Here is a 26,410-nt window from a genome sequence, read left to right as displayed (position 1 = left end):
CCATGTGCCATATCTGGAATGAGTGGTATTCTGGAGTTAGGAGCTTAAAAACAGGCACAGGGAGTTTTTTCATGAGCATTACCTAGCAGAAAGCATTAAAAGATGCTTAAGTCTGTGAGAGTGATGAGCTAAATTCCAGTAGTTGAATTCTAGGGATTAATAAGGTGGGATCAAGGTTGTAAGTGTCAAAACTATTTAGTATTGGGGATCCAGTCAATTTAGTATTTGGATTCCAGGAATATCTGGGCATGGCTCATGAGGTTAATGAGATGATTTATGTGGGTGTGTCTAGCCTAGTGCTTGATACTTGATTTGGTGCACAGTAAACGTTAGTTAAATCTTAAAAAGATACTTGAATGCTGAGTATTATCACTTTGTCTTCCTAGGGCAGCTTCCTCATCATTAACTGTTCCTTCTTTAGAAGAGTATTTGTTGAGCCTTTACCTGTGGGTAAAGCATTTGGGAAAGGGGTTGGGGTAACAAAGATTTATAATATCAGATTCTTGCTGAGACTTAACATTTATAAATTGAATCAGTTAGGCCTGGCATATAAGGGGGTATTTGTGATTTTGCTTTGCTAGAGTCAACCCTTTGCTTTTTTGATAGAAATAACTTCTTGACCCGTTGGTAGAATTAAAAATGCTTGCTTTTCAATTCAGTTAAACTGGGTTTGATTTTTGATATTTGAGACAGTTGCCTATGATATTTCCTTTTATCCCCTCTCCATTTTTTTTAGTAAATAAGATAATATATTTGAAAGTGTTTTGTGAACCACAGAGCTAGTGGTTGCTATCACCACCACCATCATTACTAATAATAACATTAAAAATATTAATGGAATGGGATTCATTTTTACAGGGGTTGGTTTCCTGGATTAATTTCAAGGAGAAGAACTCAGAGGACAATGGGATATTTGCCAGATGACTTGTGTACTAATTGATACCTTTTGTAGTTTTTCTGGAAGGGAGAAGGAAAAGCAGATACCTGACACCCTGAAAACTTGGCCTGGTGCTATGTCTTCATGAAGGGTTACCTACACTATACCTGGTGCTCTGTGGTGGCAAGAAAATTTAACAGGATTTATCATCTGTTTGACCTTAGAGGCTTATAGTACATTTTACTGGAAGCATCTGTCTACATAGGAAACAACTCATCCCAGTTTATTGGTAAGATCAACCACATTCCTATATTATGGATCTTATAATAAATAACAAAATTATGTTGGTCCAGGATAGTATCTGCCTGGCCTCCCAGTGTAGGAAGATTGAGGAAACAGTGCCTTTGACCAAAATATTTGGTTAGATGTTATCATTAAAAGCCTTTACAGTCAACTTCTGATGATTGGTGTTCTTAGAGAAGAACATGTGATTTTTATAATCCAAAAGAGCAACTTGTTCAGCAAATTTTGAAAAAACCTCTTACTTTAAAAAATTTCCTTGCCATCCTTTTCTGTCTCTAGGCCTGGCACTCAGTAAATCTTTGTTGAATAAAGGAAGTTAGCTGATACTGATCTTACGGTTTTCTCTGGAACCAGCCCATTAGATGAACTTCTAGAAAGCAGGGATAATGCCTTATTAGTTGATGCATGATGTGTCCCCTCCGCTTAGCAGACTGCCTGGCACTGAGGGGGTCCTTAATAAGTGCTTATTGAATGATTGAGTCAGGAGGTTAAAGTTTTCATAAGGGGAGAGTTGTGTGACCTCGGTGCTGCTGTGCCGATGGTGGCCCTTCCTAAGAGGAAGAAGAAATGTAGCTTTTCTGCAAATAAACATGAATAAATGTGAATGCGAGGAAAGTGATTGCTTTGATGCTTCAAGGCATTTTACATTTTTGGACAAGGAGAAGTAATGTGTTAAAGGTTGGTGCTTTATCTCTTGGTTTTTATGTTTTATTCTGTTCAAAATTTAGTTATTGCTGTGATTTCTTAACGTATGAGAAGTGTATTATAGCTTCAAACTATCAGTAGAAAAGAAAAAATCTCTCCCTATGTCATACATAATTTTATAAAACTTAAATTTTACAGAACTTCAGACCTTAGGGATATAAGGCTAAAAGAATACAGTATTTTCAAATCCAATTTATATTTTTAGTGGTGACGATCAGAACAAAAATGATGATTTGAGCATGTTTTCATGATTTTCTTTATAGATGATTTCCCTTCTCCAATATGGTTTGCTTAAGTGATTAAATTTCCCAGGTACACATTTTTTTCTTTGATATACATCTGTAGAAGTAAGAGATTTATCTGGGTGGCAGGAGGAAAAGACATTTTCATATATCAATCCACAGTGCAGATTACATGGAGAATTGAAAGTTATCAATATATATGAAGTCAAGTGAAGATTTCTGGAATGGGAGTTAACAGATTTATGTTCTATACACAGTTTTCTCGCTAGTTAGCTGTGCGGCTTTGGGCAAGTCACTTAATCTCACTCACCTGGTTCTCAGTGTTCTTATCTGTAACTTGAGGGTATGGAATGAAATGATCTCTGATATCCTAGTTCTAAAGTCCATAATTCTAGAGTGCCAAACAAGGAAAATAGACTGACTTTCTGTACCTTACCACCAGCCTTGTTCCAAATAAGACCTGAATGTGAAATGTTAATTATGTAAATATATTAGAAGTGTATAACTAGGTAGACTAGACTTGTCAGATTGTATTATATGCTTGTAACTAATTTTATGTGCATAAATATGAGGCTTGCTTGCTTTTTTTAAAAAATAAATTTGTTTGTTTGTTTATTTATTTATTTTTGGCTGCATTGGGTCTTTGTTGCTGTGCGCAGGCTTTCTCTAGTTGTGCCGAGCGGGGGCTACTCTTCGTTGCCTTGCGCGGACTTATCGCTGCTGTGGCTTCTCTTGTTGTGGAGCATGGGCTCTAGTCACGTGGGCTTCAGTAGTTGTGGCGCATGGGCTTAGTTGCCCTGTGGCATGTAGGTTCTTCCTGGATCAGGGATCGAACCCGTGTCCCCTTCATTGGCAGATGGATTCTTAACCACTGTGCCACCAGAGGCTTGCTTGCTTTTAAAAGAGAAATTATTATCACAAAAGGTACAACCTATACAAATGAATGAGACCCAAATAATGCTCAGGATACCCTGGGTTGGAGTTTCTGCTTCTTAACTCTAACCTGGAAATAGAAATAGGTGTGTGTTGGCAGGATTGCTGGGGGATGGGGAGGGTGGTGGTGGCTAGAAGACAGTGTGGGTGAATGTGGATAGTAGTTATAAAAGCAAAGTATTAAAGAGTTCTTCAGCTTGTGGACTTTGCATGGCTAGACTGATTTCATTTTGCTATAAATCCCTGGAGAACTGATATGAACCCTGTATTCAAATTCAGAATATGTAGGTCCAAGCTCCTTGCTATCTGGGTATCACTCAAGCTTTGTAAGCTTCTCTCTGTGTATGTGTTTTCCATCAGAAAAGAGGGGATTAAAAATCTCAAAGGGTATATAATTTTTAAAATTGTTATTAAATGAGGCCATATTTGTGAAAGTGCTTTAAAAACAAAAAATTACAGCGAAAGAGACGCTATTCTTAGTGAACAGACAGCTGTACAAATGTATTTGTTCATATAGACCTTTATTTTACATGTCTATGGGGTGAATGGTGACATTTGAAACCCGTAAATATTCACCAGCCTATTTTAGGTATAGATGAGCTCTTAGTTTACCACACACATGGACTACCATGAATAATTTAGAACCACAAATATTTGTTGGGCATCTACTATGTGCCAAGCAGTTTGTTAGGCCTGTTTAGAATTTTTAAAAGTATAAAAGAGAGGTGCCAAGCTCAAGGATCTTAATTCTACCTAGAATGTATCTTGTCCTCCAGCCTTACACATCCTAAAGACTAAGTTTGAGAAACTTCCCTAACCCATCAAGGTAAACTAGTTGCTCCTAATACCTCTTCCTACCCCACTGGGCACTAAAAGCATGTTTAGATTTCTCACACCAGACTGGAGTGCCTTGAAGGTAGGACTCTGGCTTCTCTTCTTCATTTGTATCCCCAGGCTGTGGTGGACCCGGCTTGGTAAATTTTGAATGAATGACTGTTAGTCAAATTGGCGAGGTAAATTTCCGGAAGGCCAACTAATATGATAAGGCAATATATGATAACAGCAAGTGCCACTGAATTTTTCACATATTGTACCTGTAGGAGTTCAAATGAGGATTAGATATAGCCAGGAAAGATGGAACAGTGGAACTTGCAGGTGGAGAATTAAAAAAAAAAAATAGTAATAAAAAGTGTCTTTCTTTGAACTGAATTATATCATTTTATAAAACGCAGATTTCATTTTCTAATTGAGGCTTTTATAAAAATTAGTAGTTGTATGCTGAAGGAAGTTAATTTATCAGAAGGAATTTACAAAGTGAATTAATTTCCTGTGGATAACTAATCTCAGATAGGATAGTAATTGGAATTTTTTTCCCTTCTGCTATTTCTTCCCTTGAATGGAAGTTCTGTAATTGACAGTGAAATGACCAGTAGTTAGGAATCAAGAAGGGGAGAGAAGGTTGTCAGCTACTGAATATTTGAGGGTTGATTCTAGAGAAATAGTGTGTTTTGCTATTAGACTAGCCTCTGTTGATTTGTAGTATTTATTTTTCTCTCATGTCGAAAGTTCAGGGCTTCCCTGGTGGCGCAGTGGTTGAGAGTCCGCCTGCTGATGCAGGGGACACGGGTTCGTGCCCCGGTCCGGGAAGTTCCCACATGCCGCGGAGCGGCTAGGCCCATGAGCATGGCACTGAGCCTGCGTGTCCGGAGCCTGTGCTCCGTAAGGGGAGAGGCCACAACAGTGAGAGGCCCGCATACTGCAAAAAAAAAAAAAAAAGTTCAGTAATGAGAATATTTTTTAAATAAATTTATGTATTTATATATTTTTTATTTTTGGCTGCATTGGGTCTTCATTGCTGTGCGGGCTTTCTCTAGTTGTGGCAAGCAGGGGCTACTCTTTGTTGTGGTGCACGGGCTTTACTTTGTGGTGGCTTCTCTTGTTGAGGAGCACGGGCTCTAGGTGCACAGGCTTCAGTAGTTGTGGCATGTGGGCTCAGTAGTTGTGGCTTGTGGGCTCTAGAGCACAGGCTCAGTAGTTATGGCACACCAGCTTAGTTGCTCTGCAGCATGTGGGATCTTCCTGGACCAGGCTTGAACCCATGTCCCCTGCACTGGCAGGAGGATTCTTAACCACTGTGCCACCAGGTAAGTCCTATTTTTAAGGGCTCAGTAGAACTTCTGTTTTTACAGGCTATTCTTTTTTTTTTTTTTTTTTGTGGTACGCGGGCCTCTCACTGCTGTGGCCTCTCTGGTTGCGGAGCACAGGCTCCGGACGCGCAGGTTCAGCGGCCATGGCTCATGGGCCCAGCTGCTCCGCGGCATGTGGGATCTTCCTGGACCGGGGCAGGAACCCGTGTCCCCTGCATCAGCAGGCGGACTCTCAACCACTGCGCCACCAGGGAAGCCCTACAGGCTATTCTTTTAAAAGTTGAACTTACTGAGAATCAAACCTTGGGCTATCCTTGACCTTAGCTGAAAGGAAAAAGAAAAAATTCATTGTGTGTGGCAAATAGACATACTGGTCTGGATCTAAAAAAAAATAAACATTAACATGGTTTCTGTTTCTATTCAAGTTACTCTTGTGCCAATATTATAATAATAGACTTTCTCTGTGACTGTCTCTGCCCTTATTTTTCCAAAGGTCACTTCCATTGTACAAGCCTTCCAAATTATTAAATTTCCCAAATAACTGTAATCCAGGGAGCCTTTTATCAGTAGCACTGAAAAGACAAATACCAGTTCATAAGGAGTTCTCTGTGAACTTCTGTCTCATTTGTATATTAACATTTGGCTATTTATGGGATTTGTCTCTTAGAAATTTATTTTGCTGTTTGTAGCCCGATAAAAACTAGAAACTTTTGAAAAGAAATAGTTAAATCTTGTTCTGACTCATACACATACCAGTTGTAGTGATAAAGTCCAGGGGCCAATTCTTGAGTCCTTACTGGTGTGTATACACAATAACATTGTTTTGGGAGTGGTAAATTATATGATCGGGTTAAGTTTTTTTCTCTTGAGTTTGTTTTTGGGGGAGAAAATAGACATTCCCCAAGTATACACTGTAGTGGAGGTAGAAAACATCTCAGAATTGTGCAGGGTGAATAGGATTATTCCTTCCAATAATCCAAAAATAGACATTGTGCATGAGATTAGGTGAATATTATAGAGTCTTTGAATCTGGAATGAGGAGAGTAGTAAGGTGGGGAGATAGGGCTGGTAGATTAAGGCATTAGAATTTCGGTCAGTATGTGTGAAATTGCTGTTCCTGGAGATTTGGGGATGAAGGAGCTATTTAGCTATGTCTGTACCTCTAGGAGAGGACAGACATTTTTCTTTGGCTCTTTTTTTTGAGGGACCATCCGGTAGAAGATGCAACTAAGGGAGTTCCCTTTACGACGTTTTCTTGAGGACTTGAGGAGTTGAAAGACACTGGAATGGGAGTGATAGAGCATGTACAATGTGTATGTGTTAAGACTGTGCCTTGGAAACAGTTGTAGGACTGGAGGGTTTGTTTGGAGAAGTAGGGGGAGCTTCTGAAGGAGAGATACAGAGGCTGTGTTGGGCACACAGTGGAGTGAGGCAGAGCGCGTGGGAGGGAATTAGGCAAGAAAGCAAATGACATTTTTTGAGGACTTACTGTGTGCTAGGCACTGCCCTAAAGGCTTTTCATATCTTAAGTTATTTAATCCTAACAAGAGGTCTGAAGTGTAGGTATTTCCCCCAATTTAACATGAAGGAACAGAGGCACAAAACAGTCATATTACTTACCCATGATTGCACCACCGTTAGTAGTACATCAGGGATTTGAACCTAGATCTGTCTGAATCCAGAGCCTATTCTCTCTCTCCAGGTGGAGTTGAAAGGAGTTGAAGCAGTGAGGGTGGACTTTCACATGGTGGACTGCCTGTGTTTCCTCAGTCCTCCTCCCTGGACTAAGTGTGATTTAGTGCAAGTGTCTGGTCTTGGGAGTCAGATTGGCTGGACTCATAAAGATTCTGGTTCTACCACTTTTTAAAACTGTATAACCTTGGGTAGATTGTCTAACCTTTGTGAGCTTTAACATCTCCATCTATAATATGGAGTTAACAATACAGACAAACCTCTAAGAGTTGTTTGGAAGTTTAAATGAAAACAGTGTCTAAAACTGTAACACATATTACTTCTTTTCCTTCTTTTCTTCCATTTAGACCCATCTTATTATCTCTGGGTTATAACATTTAGTGATATATAGGTCTCTTTAGTATGGAACTCGGTCAATTCTTTTTTTTCTAAGAAGGTTATATTCTGTTTCTTTCACTTGGAAGGATGTATATTAACTAAAAACAATCTGCCAAGACAGTCTTTCATCTCTCCCGCCCACCTAGTCAAGAATTGTGTGAAAGTCTAAGGGTTTCTGTCCCTCCTCTTTCTCCCTGTCTGGATTCCTTGGGACTGACATCATAGACGTGGAGGAGTTGCTGACCTTTGAAAATTCTTGACAGTCTTGAATGTTGTGGTTTTCCAGTGAGTTTGGGGAGGAGTTGGAGAGTACTCAGACACAGCTGTAATGCATCACTGGGACCAGGAGAGTGGGTATAGTGTGAGAATGTGGACACTTTGGGGAATGTTGTAGATGGGAGAATGTAGGGTCAGTAGTTTCTCACGCATTTTAACATAGCTGTATTATCTACAGTCGGTATTTAATTTTAAGTCACTTTTCTCTGTTACTAAGTAGTTGGGCACTCAGATCATGCAGACTGGTTTTAATATTAGTCTGAGCTAAATGTTTAGGGAGAGAAATCTGTTGCAAATAAGATCATATTACAATCTTAAGCAAATGTATTTGAGATGAGCAGCGTTTACAACACTGTAAACACTTTGAGATGACTTGCCTGTTTACAACACCGATTATCTGATTATCGACAATACTGTTTTGTGTGTGTGTGTGTAGTGGGATACTGTACAAGTAGAATTCAGTTCATCTGAACAAAAACTGAGTACCTCCCAGGTGCTTGGATGCTAGGAATACAGGATGAACAAGACAAGATTCCTGCCCTCAAATTGCTCATGGTTTAGTGGGGAGAGAGACATGTAAATAAACACAAATACTGTGCAGTGTGATAAAGAATATGATAGAGGTAGAGTACAAGATGTAACACCAAGGAGGAAGCAGGCACTTTAACTTGAGAAGCCAGGGAAGGTGTTGCAGATGAGGTAGTACTTAAGTTAGCCTTAAAGAAGAGATAAGAATTCACCTGCTAGGCCAGGAGTTGTTCCAGGCAGAGGGAACAACATTCACAAAGGAACTGAAATGTGAATCACGTAGTATATGCTTGGGGAACTACCAGTACAAGGAGGGGAATGATGGGAGGTAGATAAGGCTGGAGGGTTAGGTAGAGCTAGATCATGAAGGGCCTCGTTTGTCATGTATAGGAATTTGGATATTAAGCTTTAGTCACTGAGGATCCAATAAAGAATTCAGAGCAGTGGGATATAATACTATCATATTTGTATTTTAGATTGATCAGCCTCTACAAGCAACCATTGTGAAAAGTGGCTGGAGAGAGGAAGAGGGAGAAATTAGGAAGCTACTTACTGGGGTCCAGGTTATGAACATCTGAAGGTGTTGGATGGATTTGAGAATTTTTTAAGGTTAAAATTAGTAAACCATAGTAAAGGACTATTTGTGAGCGAGGATAAGGCACAAGAGAAATCCAGGGTGGTTCCCAGGCTTGTGACCTGAGTGATAGGAGGGATGGTGGTACCACTTGCTAGAATAGGCAATACCAGAAGAAGAATAGCTTGAAAGGGTGGGGGACAGAGATAGAGAATGGGCTCATTTTTTTAATGTGCTGAGCTTGAAGTGCCTGTGGGATTCCTGGGTGAGTTGAAAGAGTTGGGGACTGTGAATGCATTTTTTTAAATGAATGAATGAATGAATGAATTTTTGGCTGCGTTGAGTCTTCCTTGCTGCGCACGGCCTTTCTCTAGTTGCGTTGAGTGGGGGCTACTCTTCGTTGCGGTGTGTGGGCTTCTCATTATGGTGGCTTCTCTTGTTGTGGAGCATGGGCTCTAGGCGCACGGGCTTCAGTAGTTGCAGCACGCGGACTCAGTAGTTGTGGCTTGTGGGCTCTAGAGTGTGGGCTCAGTATTTGTGGCTCATGGGCTTTAGAGTGCAGGCTCAGTAGTTGTGGCACATGGGCTTAGTTGCTCCACGGCATGTGGGATCTTCCTGGACCAGGGCTTGAGCACCACTGCACCACCAGGGAAGTCCCTACAAAGAGATACTTTGGATAAGCAGTAAGGAGGATGGTGATGATCTTATCTATAAGACAGTGGTGCCGTTGTCTTTCTATAGAAGCCCATTTTAATAGGTCGAGGACTGACCATAAGATGAGAAAGTAGCATCAGTGACTGTAGTCTAATTTAAGGAGTTTTGCAGGGAAGAAGAGAATAGCAGCCAGCAGGTAGGGCAGAGGAGGAAGCCTGAAGGAACTCCTTTTGCTTCATTATTTTTTCTGTGAAGTCAGAGGGAAGGTCATCTACCAGGAGTAAGGGAGGTAATAAGGTTTTGGTGGGAGGCTCAGGGAGAATGGCAAAGGTGTGGGGTAGTAGCTGAGAAGACTGGTTAGGTACCAAAGTCAAGCAAAAGACTGCAGTGTTTCACTGAAAGGAATGAGATGGAACGCCATATATCTGTAGTCACTTTACTCTGTAGTATTATGTGATCTTGTCTTGTGCAGTAGCCCTATTTAGTAGCAGAGAAGTTGAATGTAGGGTCCATCCAGGTTGGGCCAATGAAATGGAAGGATAAGGATAGGTTTTTACAGGAAAATAAAGTCATCACTCATTGTGTTTATGTTCAGGTAGGTAAGAAGGAACAAAGTGGAATCTATCTGTTTTTCTCAGTCTTCTCCGCTCTCATCCTAGTCTAGCTCACCATCATCTCTTTTCCAGCAGTTTTCTAAACAAGTCTCCCTAAATCCACCTGTGTTCCCTACAAACTATTCCCACTGCCACCAGGATGATCTTTTAATGATTTAAATCTGATCATGTCCTATCCCTGCCTACAACCCTTCAAAGCCTTCTCATTACTTTTAGGATAAAATCTCAATCTTCATTAGGGTCCACTAGGCCCTTTTTTTTTTTTTTTTTTTTTTCCGGTACGCGGGCCTCTCACTGTTGTGGCCTCTCCCACTGTGGAGCACAGGCTCCGGACGTGCAGGCTCAGCGGCCATGGCTCACGGACCCAGCCGCTCCGTGGCATGTGGGATCTTCCCGGACCGGGGCACGAACCTGCGTCCCGTGCATCGGCAGGCGGACTCTCAACCACTGCGCCACCAGGGAAGCCCTAGGCCCTTTCTTCATCCTCATTTTGCACCATTTTCACTTCTGTGTTCCTCCTTGCCACAGAACATTGATATGTGTTTCCTCTGCTAAGAGCATTCTTTCTTTCTTAGTTTGTCTCCAGTGCCTACTCGTTCATCAGTCCTTAGGTGTAATGTCACTTTCTTGGGAAAGCTTTTCCTGACTCCCTATAGGCTATAACACCCCTCCCCCCAATATTTTTCCCTATTATAATTGTGAAATTTTGTGGGTTTTTTCCTCCATACTGGAAGCTTTGTGAGGATAGAGATTATGTCTAGTTCATGGTTGTGTTCCTAGTCCTGACCGTAGTGCCTGACACAGAGTGGGCACTCCATGAATTTTTGTTGAATTAATGAATAAGGTGGTTAAGGAATTGGATGTCTTAGTCTGAGGTGAGGATGTCTTGAGGTGAGGTAGCAGGTTTAGTAGTAAGGGAAAGCTGGAGGGAGATGAGGTTGTAGACAGAGTAAGATGTTAGGAGTTGAAGATTTAGAGGTGGAATGGTTTCAGGGCATGGCAGTGTCCAGGACTGAGTTGTTGAAGTGGAGATGGAGGTCTTTGCATTTGATGAGGTTATGAAACTCTAAGGCAGAAATGTTGGATGGATTATGCAGGTGGGTGTTGAAATTGCTCAGGAAGGTGGTAGGCTTTGAACTGAGGAAAATATAAGGCAGGTGTCTAAGTCATTAATAAACACTGAGAGATAGGCACAGCCCTTTCCTATGGTGAAAGAATTGAATGGATAAGAATCAGTGCTGTTCTGGGAATCAGTAATGACTTAGTCCCTAGGGAAGCAGCATGGTACAGTAGAGAGAGCATGTGTTCAAAATATCTGGGTTCAGACTTTGGGTAACCCACCTGACTTTTCAAACCTTATACCTTTCTCTACTTGTAAACTGGGAATAATAAGCCTGCTCTAGGGGTTTTGTTGTTAATGAATAAGATAGTGTTTTTGAAAGTGCTTACTTAATATTAACTTGTTAGTTTTTATTCTTGATTGCTGTCATCACTTCAAGAGGGCATGAAAGTGTGGAAGTAGGGATGAGAGGCAAAGATAGCAGCAGAAGTGAATTTTGAACAAGGTACATGACTTCATTTATTCCACTTGTTGAGTTTGTACTGTAGGGTCAGCATAAACATTTATGAATGAATACAGGTAAAAGCAAGTATTGATATAAGGAAGAATTTTGTAAAAGAAAAAAAAAGGCACTGGCTGGCTTATGATAACATTGCAGTGTTGACCTACAACACATTTTTATGGAAAGAAATGCTTTATCTGTTCCTTTTCCATGAAAATTCCATCATTCCTGGGAGTAGATTTTATTGTTCTAGAGAAGAGATCAAGGACCATTATGTGAGAGAGAGAGGGGGCTGGTGATTTAGTTTAAAAAAGCATTTTCTAACAATTAGAGCTGTCCAACAATAAAATGGACATTGTGGCAAAGAAATGAGTCTCCATCAGAGCTTGTATTCATGTGGAGACTGGATGATTTATCTGTCAGAGATGCAATAGAAGGATTCTTGCATTGGGGCAGACATTGGTTTAAGTAATTGCTAAAGTCCCACCAATTGGAAGGTTGGAGGATTTTGACTCCATTTTAGATTTGTCTAAACACCATTCAATCAACAAATATTTGAGTACCTCTTCTGTTTCATTTTGAAAGCCAGTGTTTTGTTTTCTTTTTTTTCCTTCCTGTGTGCTGAGGTCAAGGACTATGAGTCTTAGTCATTGCCTTGGATATTCCCATTTGGAATTTAAGAAGCTCAAGCCAGGTGTTGGTGGTGATGTAACAAAAGCTGCAGTCCTCACCTGTTGGGTGGGCTTAGGGTGGAGTCCATGGCATGCACCTGGAGACATCAAATATAAGAATGGGCTGCCAAGAAGTTTGGTTTAGTGCTTCGAATTTTTGAGCAAGTCATTCTAGATAATGTTGGACCTTGAAATTATTTATTTATTTATTTTTCAGATGACTTACTCAGAATTAATTCTTTTTTTTTTTTGGAAATTATTTTTTAAAAATATTATTTTAAAACTTTTTTTTTTTTTTTTTCTGTATGCGGGCCTCTCACTGCTGTGGCCTCTCCCGCTGCGGAGCACAGGCTCCGGACGCTCAGGCTCAGTGGCCATGGCTCACGGGCCCAGCCGCTCCGTGGCATGTGGGATCCTCCCGGACCGGGGCACGAACCCACGTCCCCTGCATCAGCAGGCGGACTCTCAGCCACTGCGCCACCAGGGAAGCCCTAAAAATATTTTTTTAAAAGAATATCCTACTACTTTGGCATATGAGGTCTACGATGCCATGACATCGATGGTATTCATTGGCTTCTCTCACTCAAAAGCCTCTGGCTGGCTGGGAAATTGCCTATAAGCCTGTGGCTTAATCAACTCCTCTCTTCTGCTGAGTACCTTTTTGTTGATTGTTATTTGTGTACTTACTGTATATTTCCCACATCCTTTCAGTAAGTTATTAGAGTGGCTTTACCAAGTTCCTTTGCATGTTTTTTTAAGAGAGAAGGTTGAAATTCATTTTGCAGCTGTGCTCTTGGTTTTAGATTATTCATGTGTTTAAGTTATTTGGGCTGCTACCATGCCCTGTGACCTAAGACAGTGACTAAAATGGGCTTGAAGAAGGAATTCTTGTCTGTATTAGAGGAAAGGGAAACCACTCATTCATCTGTGAATTTTGAAGGAATTTAATTGTTAAGTATTTTATCTGAGGAACTAAGTTGTTTAAAAACAACAACATTTTGAATTTGAGGCATCTCAGGCCAAAAGTTCTTTATGTAATGGTAGTCTTTTCTGACAGTTGTGATATTAAAATGGAAGTAAATTAGACATTGATAATATGCAGACCAAAAGAGAATGTAAGGATCATGGTTTCTGAGGCTGTAGTGAACTAAAGAAGTTCATTTTTTAAACCTGGGAAGAATCTTAGAAGTCATCGAATCCAAGTCTAGGATATACAAGAAGCAACTGACACCCTGTAAGTAATTTGACCAAAGTCACCCAGCTAATATATATAAGTGTAGGTAGAACTCTTCTGATACGAGGGTGGTGGAAGTGTCAGTATGTTGATGTCTCTTTAGAAAGGAGAGTTTGTAAAACTTTGAGAGATGGATTGGGACTGGGACAGACCATTAGAAATAGTGGGGTGATGTGAAAGATGAAGTACCCTTGAATTTCTCTTCTTTTTATGTTTTTTTTAAAATTTATTTTTGTTTTTATTTATTTATTTTGGGCTGTGTTGGGTCTTCATTGCTGGGTGCGGGCTCTGTCTAGTTGTGGTGAGCGGGGGCTACTCCTCGTTGTGGTGCGCGGGCTTCTCACGGCGGTGGCTTCTCTTATTGTGGAGCATGGGCTTTAGGCGCGCATGCTTCAGTAGTTGCAGCTTGCAGGCTCAGTAGTTGTGGCTCGCGGGCTCTAGAGTGAAGGCTCAGTAGTTGTGGTGCACAGGCTTAGTTGCTTGGCGGCATGTGGGAACTTCCCGGACCAGGGATTGAACCCGTGTCCCCTGCATTGGCAGGCGCATTCTTAACCACAGTGCCACCAGGGAAGTCCCACTCTCACATTTCTGATCTTCTGAATTAAGCCTTAAATTGATTGGTTTGGTGGTGGCTGATGTGGAGGTTCAGTTAGTCATTTAATCATTTATTCATCAGGCGTTTATTGACTGTCGACAGTAATGTAGATGCTGTGCTAGATGTTGCGGCACGAATAGGAATTAAACATGTCCCTCTGCTCCTGGACCTCTTGTACTCATGGAACAGTACAAGAAGGAATACTTTATATTTTGCCATCTCTCTCCAAAAAAAAAAAATTTTTACATGAAGTTATTAAGTTAATGGCCTACTGGTTTTATAACCCACAAATCACTGCTTTTTATTTGCCTTACTATTTCTAAGGAATTTAGATAATTAGGATCTGATCACACTACTAAAGAATCTGTGTCTTGGGGTCAGGGGAGGTGTGATGAAAAAGTACCTGAGAATCACCCTTAGAGTTTAGGTTGTTTAGAAGGAGATGCTTCTGAAGAGACAGTCATCTGAGCCACTCTGTTGCCTTTGAGAACTCTACTTTTGGCATTCCGCCAAAGCAGGGGACTGGTGGGTTTGGTGGGGCAGGTATGTGCCTGGTGACTTTACCAACAAGTCCTCTTTTACAGAGAACTGTAAACCTGTCTGAAGTGGCAGATTTTGGTGAGAAGTTGTTTTTCACTCGGTTATTGCTCCCTCCGCTGGGACTGCTAACTTCAGAGGAATGTGGATTGGTGCCAGGCCGACAGGTCAGGGACATAGTTTCTGCCAAAGTCAAGTCTGAAAGAAGTGATCTTTTTCAGGTGAACTTACTTGGTGGTCATTTGTCCTGAGTGGAGAAAGGCATGTTTCCTGGGTTCATGAAGTTAGTGGACAAAGATTGACGTTTGTTATGAACCTTTGGGATCTCCACTCTGCTTTGCATAATCGCAGATTGTTTTATTTTGAGTATTCTTATTTTTAAAAATTTTTTTGGCTGCGCTGCTCGGCTTGTGGGATCTTAGTTCCCCAACCAGGCATCGAACCCATGCCCCCTGCAGTGGAAGCACAGCGTCCTAACCATTGGACCGCCAGGGAAGTCCCTATTTTGATTAAGTTTAGATATCAGTTTGCTCCTCCCATTTCCTCAGCTAGCATCAGAGTACTAGTCAACTCTAAAGTTACTCAGTGTATAGTATTCATTCATTCAGTAAAATGTTTGCTGAGAGCCGTGTGCCAAGCACTGTGCCAAGGGATACATGCTGGGGATACATTAGTGGACAAAACACACAAGCTCTGTACTTTCAAGAAACTTTTACGTTGGAGGAGGAGGCTAGACAGCAACCAACTAAAATAATTTCAGGGTATATCAAGTGCCAAGAAGGAAATAAACAGGCGCTATGTAAGAGAATAATGCAGGGGGGGAATTCTTCAGGGTGGTAGTCTGCTGCTTCCTTCCATTAGTTTGGATAAGCAAACTGATGGCTAGAAATGTAATACTCTAGAAAGGTAGAGGAAGAGCATTATTTGGAGTGGTATTATGGTTTTGTGGTTAATGTAGTAGTTAAGAAATTAATATAGGTGAAGTGGGTGAACTGTATGTAATGGATGGTAACTAGACTTGTGATGGTGATCACTGTAGTGTTTATAGATGTTGAACTGTAATGCTAGACACCTGAAACTTATATAATAAAAGGAAAAAAAACTAATGTTAATGAGAAATTAGGAAACTAAATGTTACTCTTTATAATAAATTCTACTGAAATGAATGAGCTAGGATAGTTAGTTTCCCCATTTGGTTAGGAAGCTGCTGAAATTGGGCTATGATCATCCCGTTCCAGTGTAATTTGGGCCTTATGTGTTTATTTCCTCCTCAGGTGGAGGCCTGAATTTTGATCTATGTCCTCCCTACATCAGCTGCCTGAAAGTACTTAATGATCACATGACCCTGGACATGGATGCTGTCCTGTCAGATTTTGTCCGTTCCACAGGAGCAGAGCCAGGGTTGGCCCGAGATCTCCTGGAAGGTAAGGAGTCTTTGGGGGAGAATGAGAAGAGAGAAAATAAGATGTGATATTTATTGTTAGGATGATTTGGAACATTTAAGGTGAACAGAAAGACACTTTGTGTATGGTAGGCCTTACATTTAAGTTACTTCTAATAATCTACTTTGTGTATTACCCACCATAATTTTAAAATGCAAAATTCCCTTTTCACCTTGAATTTTTGGGTAGCTTTCTCCACTGTCAATTTAAGCTCAGGTAATGCAAGTGAAATTTGATATTAGTCCACTAATAATTAATCCACTAAAACCATAATTTTAGATCTGTAAGACTTCTTTTTTATGTATAAATGATTAGATTTTCATATTTGGGATCATTCATGTTTTTTGTCTTTCCTTCCCTAACTTGTATGGGTCATTCTATATAGAGTGGATTAATTTAATGTTTTCATTTAGCTGCTTTTGTTTACTTATATCTGTATGTATACGTAAGTGTGAATGTTCTAGATTTTAAGGTCCTTTAAGGCTTGGCCTCATGTCAGTAGGATTCTTTGTTTGGAGTCATAGTTAACAGATGCTTTTTGGTGAAAATATATAATGACGCAAATAGGTGAGCCTGTGGGGGAAGGAGCAAGTTCTTAGCACACATAGGTAATTTTCTAGGTTGTCAGCCCTTAGTAAGGTGTGGCAATATGACATTTACTTAGGCACCTGTGAGAATAAGGTTGGTTTGGAAACGGAAGATCAGGGTTTAAATTCTAGTTTGATAATTCAGTATGGCTTTGCCCTTAACTTGTATTTTCAGTTTCATCTCCTACTACCTTCTCCCACAGTTCCTGTGCTCCAGCCAGGCCTGACCTGTTTCCTTTCCCTGATCATATTAAGTTGTCTCCTAAGTCTGCAGTGTCCTTTCCTCCATTATTCTCTTGAAATTTTCCTCATCCTTCCGGATTCAGCTCAAATGCCTTCTCTTCCTCTTGTAACATGTGTTGAACACTTCTATGTGTTCAATATGTGTGAGGCACTTGAAATATATTACTTTATTCTCACAACCATTCTGCAAAATAGGTTTTATTATCCCAGTATTACAGCTTAAAAACTGAGGTCCAAGAAGTTAAGTAGGATTTGAACCTAGGCCATCTGGTTTCAGAGTCTGGCTTTTAACAAGTGTGTTACAAGTTAATGCTTGCATGTCGTCTCTCTTTCTCTCACACACACCCATGTGCACACACACTCATACTATGAAAGAAAAGTTGAGGGTGCTGTGGAAGTTTAAGAGAGAAACCTAATTTGGATATAGAGTTCAGAAAGGCTTTTTCTGAAGAAGTGACATGTGAACTGAACACAGAAGGATGCACAGGAGTAGCAAGACAAAGGGATGTAGCACAGAGTGTTTATGTAAAAAAAAGTAGCTTATACAAGGACCCTGAGGTGGGAGAGAGTTTGGCACTGCTAGTGAGCGAGGTAGGAAGAGTAGTACAAGAAAGAGTGGTAGGAAGCTGGTTAGATAAGCAGGAAGCAGAATATGGGGGGCCTTTGTAGGCCGTGGTAAGGGTTGTGCATTTCAGTGTATGTTCGGTGGGAAGCTGGTGAAGGATTTTAATCAGGGGAGAGAAATGATTGGGTTTGAGTTTCTGAACAGTGTACTGATAAAAGATATGGAACCGATTGGAAGGTGGCCAGAGATGAAGTGGTAAAATCAGTTAAGAATGTTGCCATAGTTCAGGTGAGAGGTGATGGTGACTTGGACTACAGTGGTAACAGCAGAGTGAGAAGTGGGTAGATTTAAGGTATAATTTAGAAAGGGAACCAAAGGATCTGATCCTCATTTTCTGTCTCTATCTTTCTGTCTCTTGCTTTTTCCTTTGAAAGTTAACCCTGGTTGTAGTGTAAAGAACAAATTATAGAGGGGAGGGGACTAAGAGTAGAGAGACTAGGGAACCCCCTCCCAAAAGACCAGGTGAAAATATGAGGACCTGAATTGGGGTAGTGACAATAAAAATGGACAAGAAAGAATAGATTTGAGAAATGTCTCAAGGGTACAAACCACCTTGAGAACTGAGTAGATAGTGAGGGAAGAGAAGGAGTGGGGTCTGAGGAATGGTGAAGAGCTGAAATGACTGTAGTTTCTGGCCTGGAGGGGTTGTGATGCCATTACTGATTTAGGGACTATAGAAGAAGGAGAAGAAGCAGGCTTTAGGAGGGAAGATGATGGACGTTCAGTTTTAGACATGTTGACTGTTAGGAGGACCTGATTTTAAGGACTTTAGCAGACAGTTGGAGATAACTATCCAGTGCTCAAGACAAATCATTTATTCATTCATTGGTTCAGAACAAAAGTCCTCCATTCTTTAACAAATATTTATTGAGTACCTATTATGTACTAGGTTCTAGATGCTTGAACAAAACAAAACAAGCAAAAATCTCTGCCCTTACATTCTAGCCTGAGAGATAGTCAATAAACAATAAACATGATAACCAAGTAAGTTGTAAAGTACATAGTATAAGGTGTTAGGTGCTGTGGAAAATGGTAAGGGGAATAATGAGGTAGGTTGTGATTTTTAGTTGGGTAGTCAGGGTAGGCCTTTTTAAGAGTGTGACATTTGAGCAAATATCTGAAGGAGATGAGGAATTGTGTAGATATATTGGAGAAGGAGCCTTCTAAGCAGTGGGAATAGTTGGTGGAAAGGCTGTAGGTGGGAGCAGGCTTAGCACATTTCTGGGAACAGCAAAGAGGCCAGTATGACTGACGCAGAGTGTAGAGTGAGCAAAGGGAGTTGGAGCAAGTGGTGAATCTAATGGTTCAGAAATAAATTCATCTGGCATGGATGATTAATACAGCTTAACTGGAGAATTATAATTATAACAAGAAGCATAACAGCAATGGCAGTAAATACATATATAACACTTTCTGTGTGCCAAGCACTGTTTTAAGTGCTTTCAGTTAATTTAATCTTCTTAACAATCCTATGTGGTATCACTTCCACTTTCATAGCCAGGGAAGTTGAAGCACAGAGGAAAGGTTAGAAAAGTAAGCTAGGTCATAGAAAGCCTTGAACGTCAGACAAAGGAGGCTAAACTTTATCCTGTAGGTAGTGGTAAGCCACTAAAAATTTGATTATGGAACTGAAATGATCAGAATTGTGCTGTAGAAAGATTAATCTCATGGGATCCTTTAGAGTAGATTGGAGGTGGGACACTAGGTGATATAGGAATTGAATTAAGGTGGTGACAAATGGAATAGAACAGAAAGAAGTGTGAACAATTATGCAATATGTTATTTATTGACTAATTTAACTGGAGAAAGCAACTGAAAAATCTGCTGTGACAAATCTATCCTTCGGGTGTTTTCTTCAGCAGAGTAGTGATTCTTAAATTTGAGGGGAATTAACAATTCCCTTTGATAACCTGATGGCAGCTATCAGCTCTTTCTTTAGAACACACATACCTATAACTTTGTATACAGTTTCAGGTGGTTTAGGACACCCCAGAGCACATCTAGGCTCAGAACTCTCTGGATCTCAGAATTAGGAGACCTGGGCTTGAGTCCAGCTAAAGCCCTGGTGTGAACTACCCGTGACTTTGGGCAAGTAACTCTACTTCTTTAGGCTTCATTTCCTTTATCTGTAAAATGAGGTTACTAGGTCTCCAAGGGCCCTTTCAGTTCAGAGAAACAAATTCTGTATGCACACAGGGCTTTCTTAGGAAATAGACAATAAGTAAATAAAGAAGTTGTGGTATTCCAGATCGAAGTGTTATGAAGGAAATTAAAGTAGGGGAAGGAAAAGGAGAATGACTGAGGTACGCATGAGTATATGCTCGCTGGTTTTGATAAGATGCTTAGAATGATGGTTCTGTATCTTTCCTCAATTTTTCTGTACTCTCAGCTCCCAATTCACTTTTTGCTTTGTGTCCTGACAGGAAAGAATTGGGATGTGAGCGCCGCCCTCAGTGATTTTGAACAGCTACGTCAGGTCCATGCTGGGAACCTGCCCCCACCCTTTAGTGAGGGGAGTGGTGGCTCCAGGACCCCTGAGAAAGGGTTTTCTGATAGAGAGTCTACTCGCCCTCCCCGACCCACCCTACAGCGGCAAGATGACATCGTTCAAGGTATTGGGGTGCTGAGGGCTGTTTCCATATGCGGAGTAGAAAGAAAGGGAGGCAGCTGCTGACCAGTCAGAGAATTTAGTGATCCTTTAGAGATTATTCCATTCCTCCCCCACCTCCCCAACCAAATGATCAGAGGTGACAGTCTGTCCAGATGCTGGAACCCCTCACTTTCTGCATCTTGAGTGCCATCCTGTATAAATGCCATCTTCAAAGAGATAGAGGAAGAAGAATAACGATCTAATTGTTGAGATAAGGTACACATAAAGATAGAATTCAAAGGATCACTATCATCTGCCCCTTTGGAGGATATTTTCTTAATATTTATTAGTATCTGTCAATTTTTAAATGCACGTATACTCTATCTCAGCAATTTTGTTTCTAGGAATTTATCATATATGTGTTGTGTGTGTGTGTGTCTGTGTGTGGTGTGTATCCTTTTAAATAAATACATACTTACCTAATTCATAAATAGACACAAAGACATGTAGTGTAAAGCTTAAAAGTTAAAGCTTGAAAACAACTTTTAATTATCCATTAATAGAAGAGTGGTTAAATAAATTGTAATCATCCATATTATGGAATACTTGGCAGCCATTAGAAAGAATTAAGTAGAACTTGATGTGCTATTTTGGAAAAATCTCTAAAATCTATTGAGAAAGGTAAGATGCAGAACAATATATATAGCATGTTCCTGTTTATGTTTTTAAAAATTGTTATAAAAGTTGTTTGTGCTTCTATGTGCATAAAAAATTCTAGGAATTCCCTGGTGGTCCAGTGGTTAGGACTGCGTGCTTCCACTGCAGGGAGGCACGGGTTCAGTCGCTGGTTGGGGAATTAAGATCCCACATACCACGCCGCACGGCATGGCAAAAAAATTCTAGAAGGATACAAAACATCGCCTCTGGGGAAGGGATCAGGAATTTTGAATGAGAGGGACATTTCTTTGTAACACTTCAAACCTTTTGGTAGTATTTTGATTTTTTACCATGGGCATGTGGTACTTTTAAAATACCTTTAAAAAGAGTTTAAAAAATAACACTATAAAATAACTTTAGACTAACTACTTACTTTATGCATCATCCCTGGCAGATATTGGATTAAGACCTGATACCCAATATAATTTTTAGCTCTTTCTGATAGTCATTATATAAGTCAAGCCATGCAAATGAATTTCAATACTATACTGAGCAAATTATTATCACACTGGAATATCTGCTGGAGAATTATAAGTGCCATGTATTCAAAACAAATGAAATAATTTGGGGCACTATCTATATTACCGCCTTCCTCTGTAGTATGTTAAGTAAGCATTGACTGTACCTATAAATTTCTGATAAATATGAGCATCAAGAATAGTTGTAGTAAATAACGTAAATAAATGTTATTGATGGTAGATAAGAAAGTTCCTGAATGTGTAAGATTTGTCATTAATTTTCTATAACGGAAATCCTTTTCTACATTCTCCAAGGCCCTGAAAATTATCAGAGAGATTATTTGACTCAGTGTAGCCAAATGAAACTCCATTTCCCTTATTCCCTCTTCCTCCCACCAGACAATGACTAAGTTGCCAAATGAAGGGTCCCTATTATGTTGGGAAATGGAAGTGGAAGAAGACAGTGTCGTGGAGAGAAGTTCAGGCAAAAGGGTAGAAAGAGGAACGTATATTTGGTGCTAATGCGAGTGCCTGTGAAAAGGCCACTTTCTATGTTTCTCCAACTGTGTTTGGCATGAGAAAGAGGGTCATGAAATTTGGTAGCCAGTTAGACTTACAGTTTTTCCCTGACTGGAAACCTTGTCAAGAGGTAACCATCACCTCATGAGTGGAAAGTTCTCTGAGTGGGTTGTGTTTGTTCTAAGGTGACTCCATTTCTCATTGCAGAAAAACGCCTGTCTAGGGGCATCTCCCACGCCAGCTCCAGCATTGTTTCCCTGGCCCGGTCCCATGTCTCCTCCAATGGTGGGGGTGGGGGGAGCAGTGAGCACCCCCTGGAAATGCCCATCTGTGCCTTCCAGCTTCCAGATCTCACTGTGTACAATGAAGACTTTCGCAGCTTCATAGAGAGAGACCTCATTGAGCAGTCCATGCTGGTTGCCTTGGAGCAGGCAGGTCAGTGAGCACTTTCTTTCCCATGCTCTTCCCTCTGCTCTCCATGTCTAGGCAGCCATGTGGAGGGGCTGGGCTTGACAAGCGTCTTCCAGTCTAAGCCTGCGATCTGATTGACTGCAGTCAAACTCGGCAGTCAGTCAGAGAGACATGTACTGAGCTAGGTGCTTCTTCAAGTTAAAGAAAGGACACAAATAAGACACTTTCCTCTGGAAATTTCCTGTTTGATTGAAGGGAAACCAGATACACATGTGAAAGGCCTACAAATCAATACCTAAAAATCAATACATGAAAAAAATACAAATGAATTATAATTGGCTCTGGAACACCTTGTGTGTTCCAATGCTGTAGATGGTTGGTTCCAAGAACCAGTGCTGTACATGATGCAAGTGGTGATTAAACTAAGTCACATTTATTTATACGAACCTTTCCCAAAAGATTTATTTACCTTTACAATTATGTTTGTCTTAAATTATATTTAAAATTTGTTGGTATGTTGGGGTGAGGCAGCTGGGATTTCTGGGAAAGCTAGTCAGTTATTAAAAACCTCCCATGGAAGAAGGACGGGGCGGGTGGGAGGTGGGGGCACAGAAAGGAAGGTCTTGTTTTTCATTTTGTGCCCTTCTATACTAATCATGTGCATCTATTTACAGTTTTTTAAGTAGTAAGCAGTTTATCTGACTGCTGTGATTATAGGCCAGTTTTTCTTTCAGTAGACTGTCCAGTAATTCAAAAAAACTTTTAAGCATTATTCATAAATTATTTTCCTTATATAAGTAATGGATCAGCAATTATAGGATGACTACAGAATTGAGAATCATTTTCTTGGGTATTTTAAGTACTTTGTCTTATTGCTCATGTCTTTAAAGTCGTACCACATACATGGTGACATGCTTACTGTCATATATGCAGATGATATTGCATGACACTTTGAATATACATGTTGGGTTGTTTTTCTTTTACTGATGATGGATTTGTGCTGACCTTTATTGCTACAGTGTCTGCTGGTCTGTTGACCAGAGTGAAGAAATCAGAGCCAGACCAAGTAGCCAACACAGATTTCGACCTATGACCTAGGCCTCATCATCTAACCCAGGGTTGTTCAATCTTAGCACTACTGACACCTAAGACCAGATGATTCTTTGTTGTGTGAGCTGCCTTGTGCATTATATTGTGTTTAGCAGCCTTCCTGGCCTCTACCCACTAGATGGCAGTAGCATCTCCCCACCACTTGTGACAACCAAACATATTTCCAGATGTTGCCAAATGTCCCTTTGGAGACGAAATTGTCCCTACTTAAGAACTGATCTAACCAGTTGTGCTCACCAGATTCTGATGAAGCAGATATAAGTGAAGAAGATACACAGAGTAATAGAGTGATGGTTTGATTTTGGATAGGCTTCCTAGAGGAGGCAAATTAGGAGTCTGTTTTAGAAATAGGGAAGTAGGGAGAACTTCATGCATCATCTGCTGCTCTCCTTTTCGTCCTGTTTCTGTAGGGCGTTTGAACTGGTGGGTGAGTGTGGACCCCACCTGTCAGAGGCTCCTTCCTTTAGCAACTACTGGAGATGGAAACTGCCTCCTGCACGCAGCCTCTCTTGGTGAGTCTTGAAAATGGTCCTTCATTCCCTCATAGAAAGGAAGCAGTAGTTAAATCTCATGTGAAGGGCTTGATCCGACTATTCTTGATCTCAGACAGAAGTGATGGCTCAGAGCAAGGCTGTGTGTGTGTGTGTGTGTGTGTGTGTGTGTGTGTGTGCGCGCGTGCATGCTCACTGGTGCAGGAGGAGATGGAAGAGAGCCCTGCCCTAGTTTTTCAGTCTTGTTGAGAAATCGTATGGAGTACATAGGATTTAGCACAAGTCCCACTCGGAGAACTGGCCCCCAGAAGTAATGCGCAGCAGTAAGCAAGCAGTATACTGTATGTGTATGCATATAATTCCACTAAGTATTTATTCTTTTGGTATATAAAAAAGATACGTTTTCATCAGTCCCCTGTGAAACTTGTTTATTATTATTTTTTAATGTATGTCTAATCTAGAATAATGTCTTTTTCTTTTTCTTTCTTTTTTCTCTTCCAGTTTTATTGATATAATTGACATACAGCACTGTATAAGTTTTATACAGCATAGCGATTTGACTTACATGCATTATGAGATGATTACAATAAGTTTAGTGGACATTCATCATCTCATGGATACAAAATTAAAGAGATAGAAAAAATTCTTTTTTCCTTGTGATGAGAACTTTTAGGATTTACTCTCTTAACAACTTTCATATATAATGTACAGCAGTGTAATTATATTTATCATGCTGTACATTGTACCCCTAGTACTCAATAGTCTTGTAAATGGAACTTTGTACCTTTTAACTACCTTCATCCAATTCCCCCTGCCTTTGGTAACCACAAATCTGATCTCTTTTTCTGTGGGTTTGTTTTTGAAGTATAATTGACCTACAACACTGTTATACCCTGGCACACAACATGGCGATTCAATATTTCTATATATTTCAAAATGATCACCACGTTAAGTGTAGTTACCATCTGTCACCATACAAATATATTACATAATTATTGACTTGTTTTCTTTAAATTGTTATGCCTATTTATAATTCAAATATTATTTGCCTTAGCTTTTAAAAAAAGTCCCCATTTTCCAACCACCCCTCAAGCTTTGATGCTGATTACCATGTGCCAGACCCATCTTATCTGCTGCTACTCTGTATTTTACTTTATTTATTAAAAACAATTTGTTTTTAATTGGCTGCACCACGAGGCTTATGGGATTTTAGTTCCCTGACCAGGGATCGAACCCAGGCCCTTGGCAGTGAAAGTGAGGAGTCCTAACCACTAGATGGCCAGGGAATTCCCACTCTGTATTTTAATTTGTTAGACTTGGTATCACGAGTAAAGGCTTCTTGTCAGGAGTCTGTAGGATGTGGTATATCCCCCACTTTCAGGTTCTCAAAGTTTCTGAACCTCCAGAATAGGAACATCTTTTCTTTCTTGATTACCTTTCCCCCAAGTCACAGCAGGGGTTTCTTTGAACCTGGGCTTCAGCCTGATTTCCTTCATGCCAGGGTCTGTGTATCATAATTAATGAGTGGAGTTGAGTCGAGGTAGGGTGTCTTAACCATAATGTTTTCTTGCCATAGGGATGTGGGGTTTCCATGATCGAGACTTGATGCTACGGAAAGCTTTGTATGCACTAATGGAGAAGGGAGCGGAGAAGGAAGCATTAAAACGGCGCTGGAGGTGGCAGCAAACTCAGCAGAATAAAGAGGTGAGGGAGCTTGGGCAGGAGCACCTTGTTTCCCAAAGTTACCGAGGGGAAATGCTCAGTGCCTACCAGTAGGAAATGTCTCCTACTTAGGTGCTTAGGTCAGTGTCACTCCTCTTGTAATCCTGGAAATGGTTGAAAATTCAGATACCACCATAGGGTACATGCCTTCTGATAGAGTTATGAGAACTGGTGTGGGGAAGTGGAGACTTGTAGAGGAGGTATCTAACGTTGTGCATTTCTACCCGATAGGCACTCAATAAGCCTTTAGTGGCAGTCTTTTGCAAAATGAAATACGACAAGCTCATAGGATTTTTGTGTTGTTTTGTGTTTTTGCATATAATAAGGCTAGACCAATTTTTAAGGACTTATGTTTTCAACCATTATAGAAATGTAAATGCATAAAAATAGTTTTGGCCATATATACCGTGTTTTGTATGTTCAGTTTATCTGTTAAAAAATTGTAAAAGCATGAGTTTGAATGGTACTTCTATTAGAAGTTCAGCAGATGTTGAGTTGAGTTTAATTGGTACTTCTCAGGGATTTAGTAAATGTTAAGGCTGCTTTCGTATAAGAAAGCAATACTGGGAAGTTCCCTGGGGGTCCAGTGGTTAGGACTCCGGCGGTTTCACTGCCATGGCCCGGGTTCAGTCCCCACCACCACGACGCAGCCAAAAAAAAAAAAAAAAAAAAAAAGAAAAAAGTAACACTGGACTGTTTGTACTTTCCATTCCTATAAACGGGCTGGGCAAAATATAGCCTTTAGGGCTTCCCTGGTGGCGCAGTGGTTGGAAGTCCGCCTGCCGATGCAGGGGACATGGGTTCGTGCCCCAGTCCGGGAAGATCCCACATGCCATGGAGCGGCTGGGCCTGTGAGCCATGGCCGCTGAGCCTGCGCGTCCGGAGCCTGTGCTCCGCAATGGGAGAGGCCACAACGGTGAGACGCCTGTGTACCGCAAAAAAAAAAAAAAAAAAATATGGCCTGTGGGTCAAA

The 26,410-nt window shown here is 40.6% G+C and overlaps 1 protein-coding gene across 2 annotated transcripts in view; it reads left to right on the top strand.

The window, feature by feature from the left end:
- OTUD7B (OTU deubiquitinase 7B) overlaps positions 1-26,410 on the top strand; it is a 56,190-nt gene that overhangs the window by 14,740 nt on the left and 15,040 nt on the right. Inside the window, exons 2-7 of one of the 2 annotated variants that reach the window (XM_060029030.1) lie at positions 953-1,166; positions 15,797-15,946; positions 19,843-20,031; positions 21,911-22,138; positions 23,635-23,736; positions 25,292-25,419. In XM_060029030.1, coding sequence (XP_059885013.1) covers positions 15,862-15,946; positions 19,843-20,031; positions 21,911-22,138; positions 23,635-23,736; positions 25,292-25,419 — 732 coding nt within the window. In that variant the 5' untranslated portion in view covers positions 953-1,166; positions 15,797-15,861. The remainder of the gene's footprint in view (positions 1-952; positions 1,167-15,796; positions 15,947-19,842; positions 20,032-21,910; positions 22,139-23,634; positions 23,737-25,291; positions 25,420-26,410) is intronic. The other variant, XM_060029038.1, reaches the window with a different exon arrangement.

Source organism: Delphinus delphis, chromosome 1 (assembly GCF_949987515.2).
Source record: "Delphinus delphis chromosome 1, mDelDel1.2, whole genome shotgun sequence".
Taxonomy (NCBI): Eukaryota; Metazoa; Chordata; class Mammalia; order Artiodactyla; family Delphinidae; genus Delphinus; species Delphinus delphis.
The sequence above is the reverse complement of the archived record's forward strand: the minus strand, read 5'-3'. Positions and strand labels throughout refer to the sequence as shown.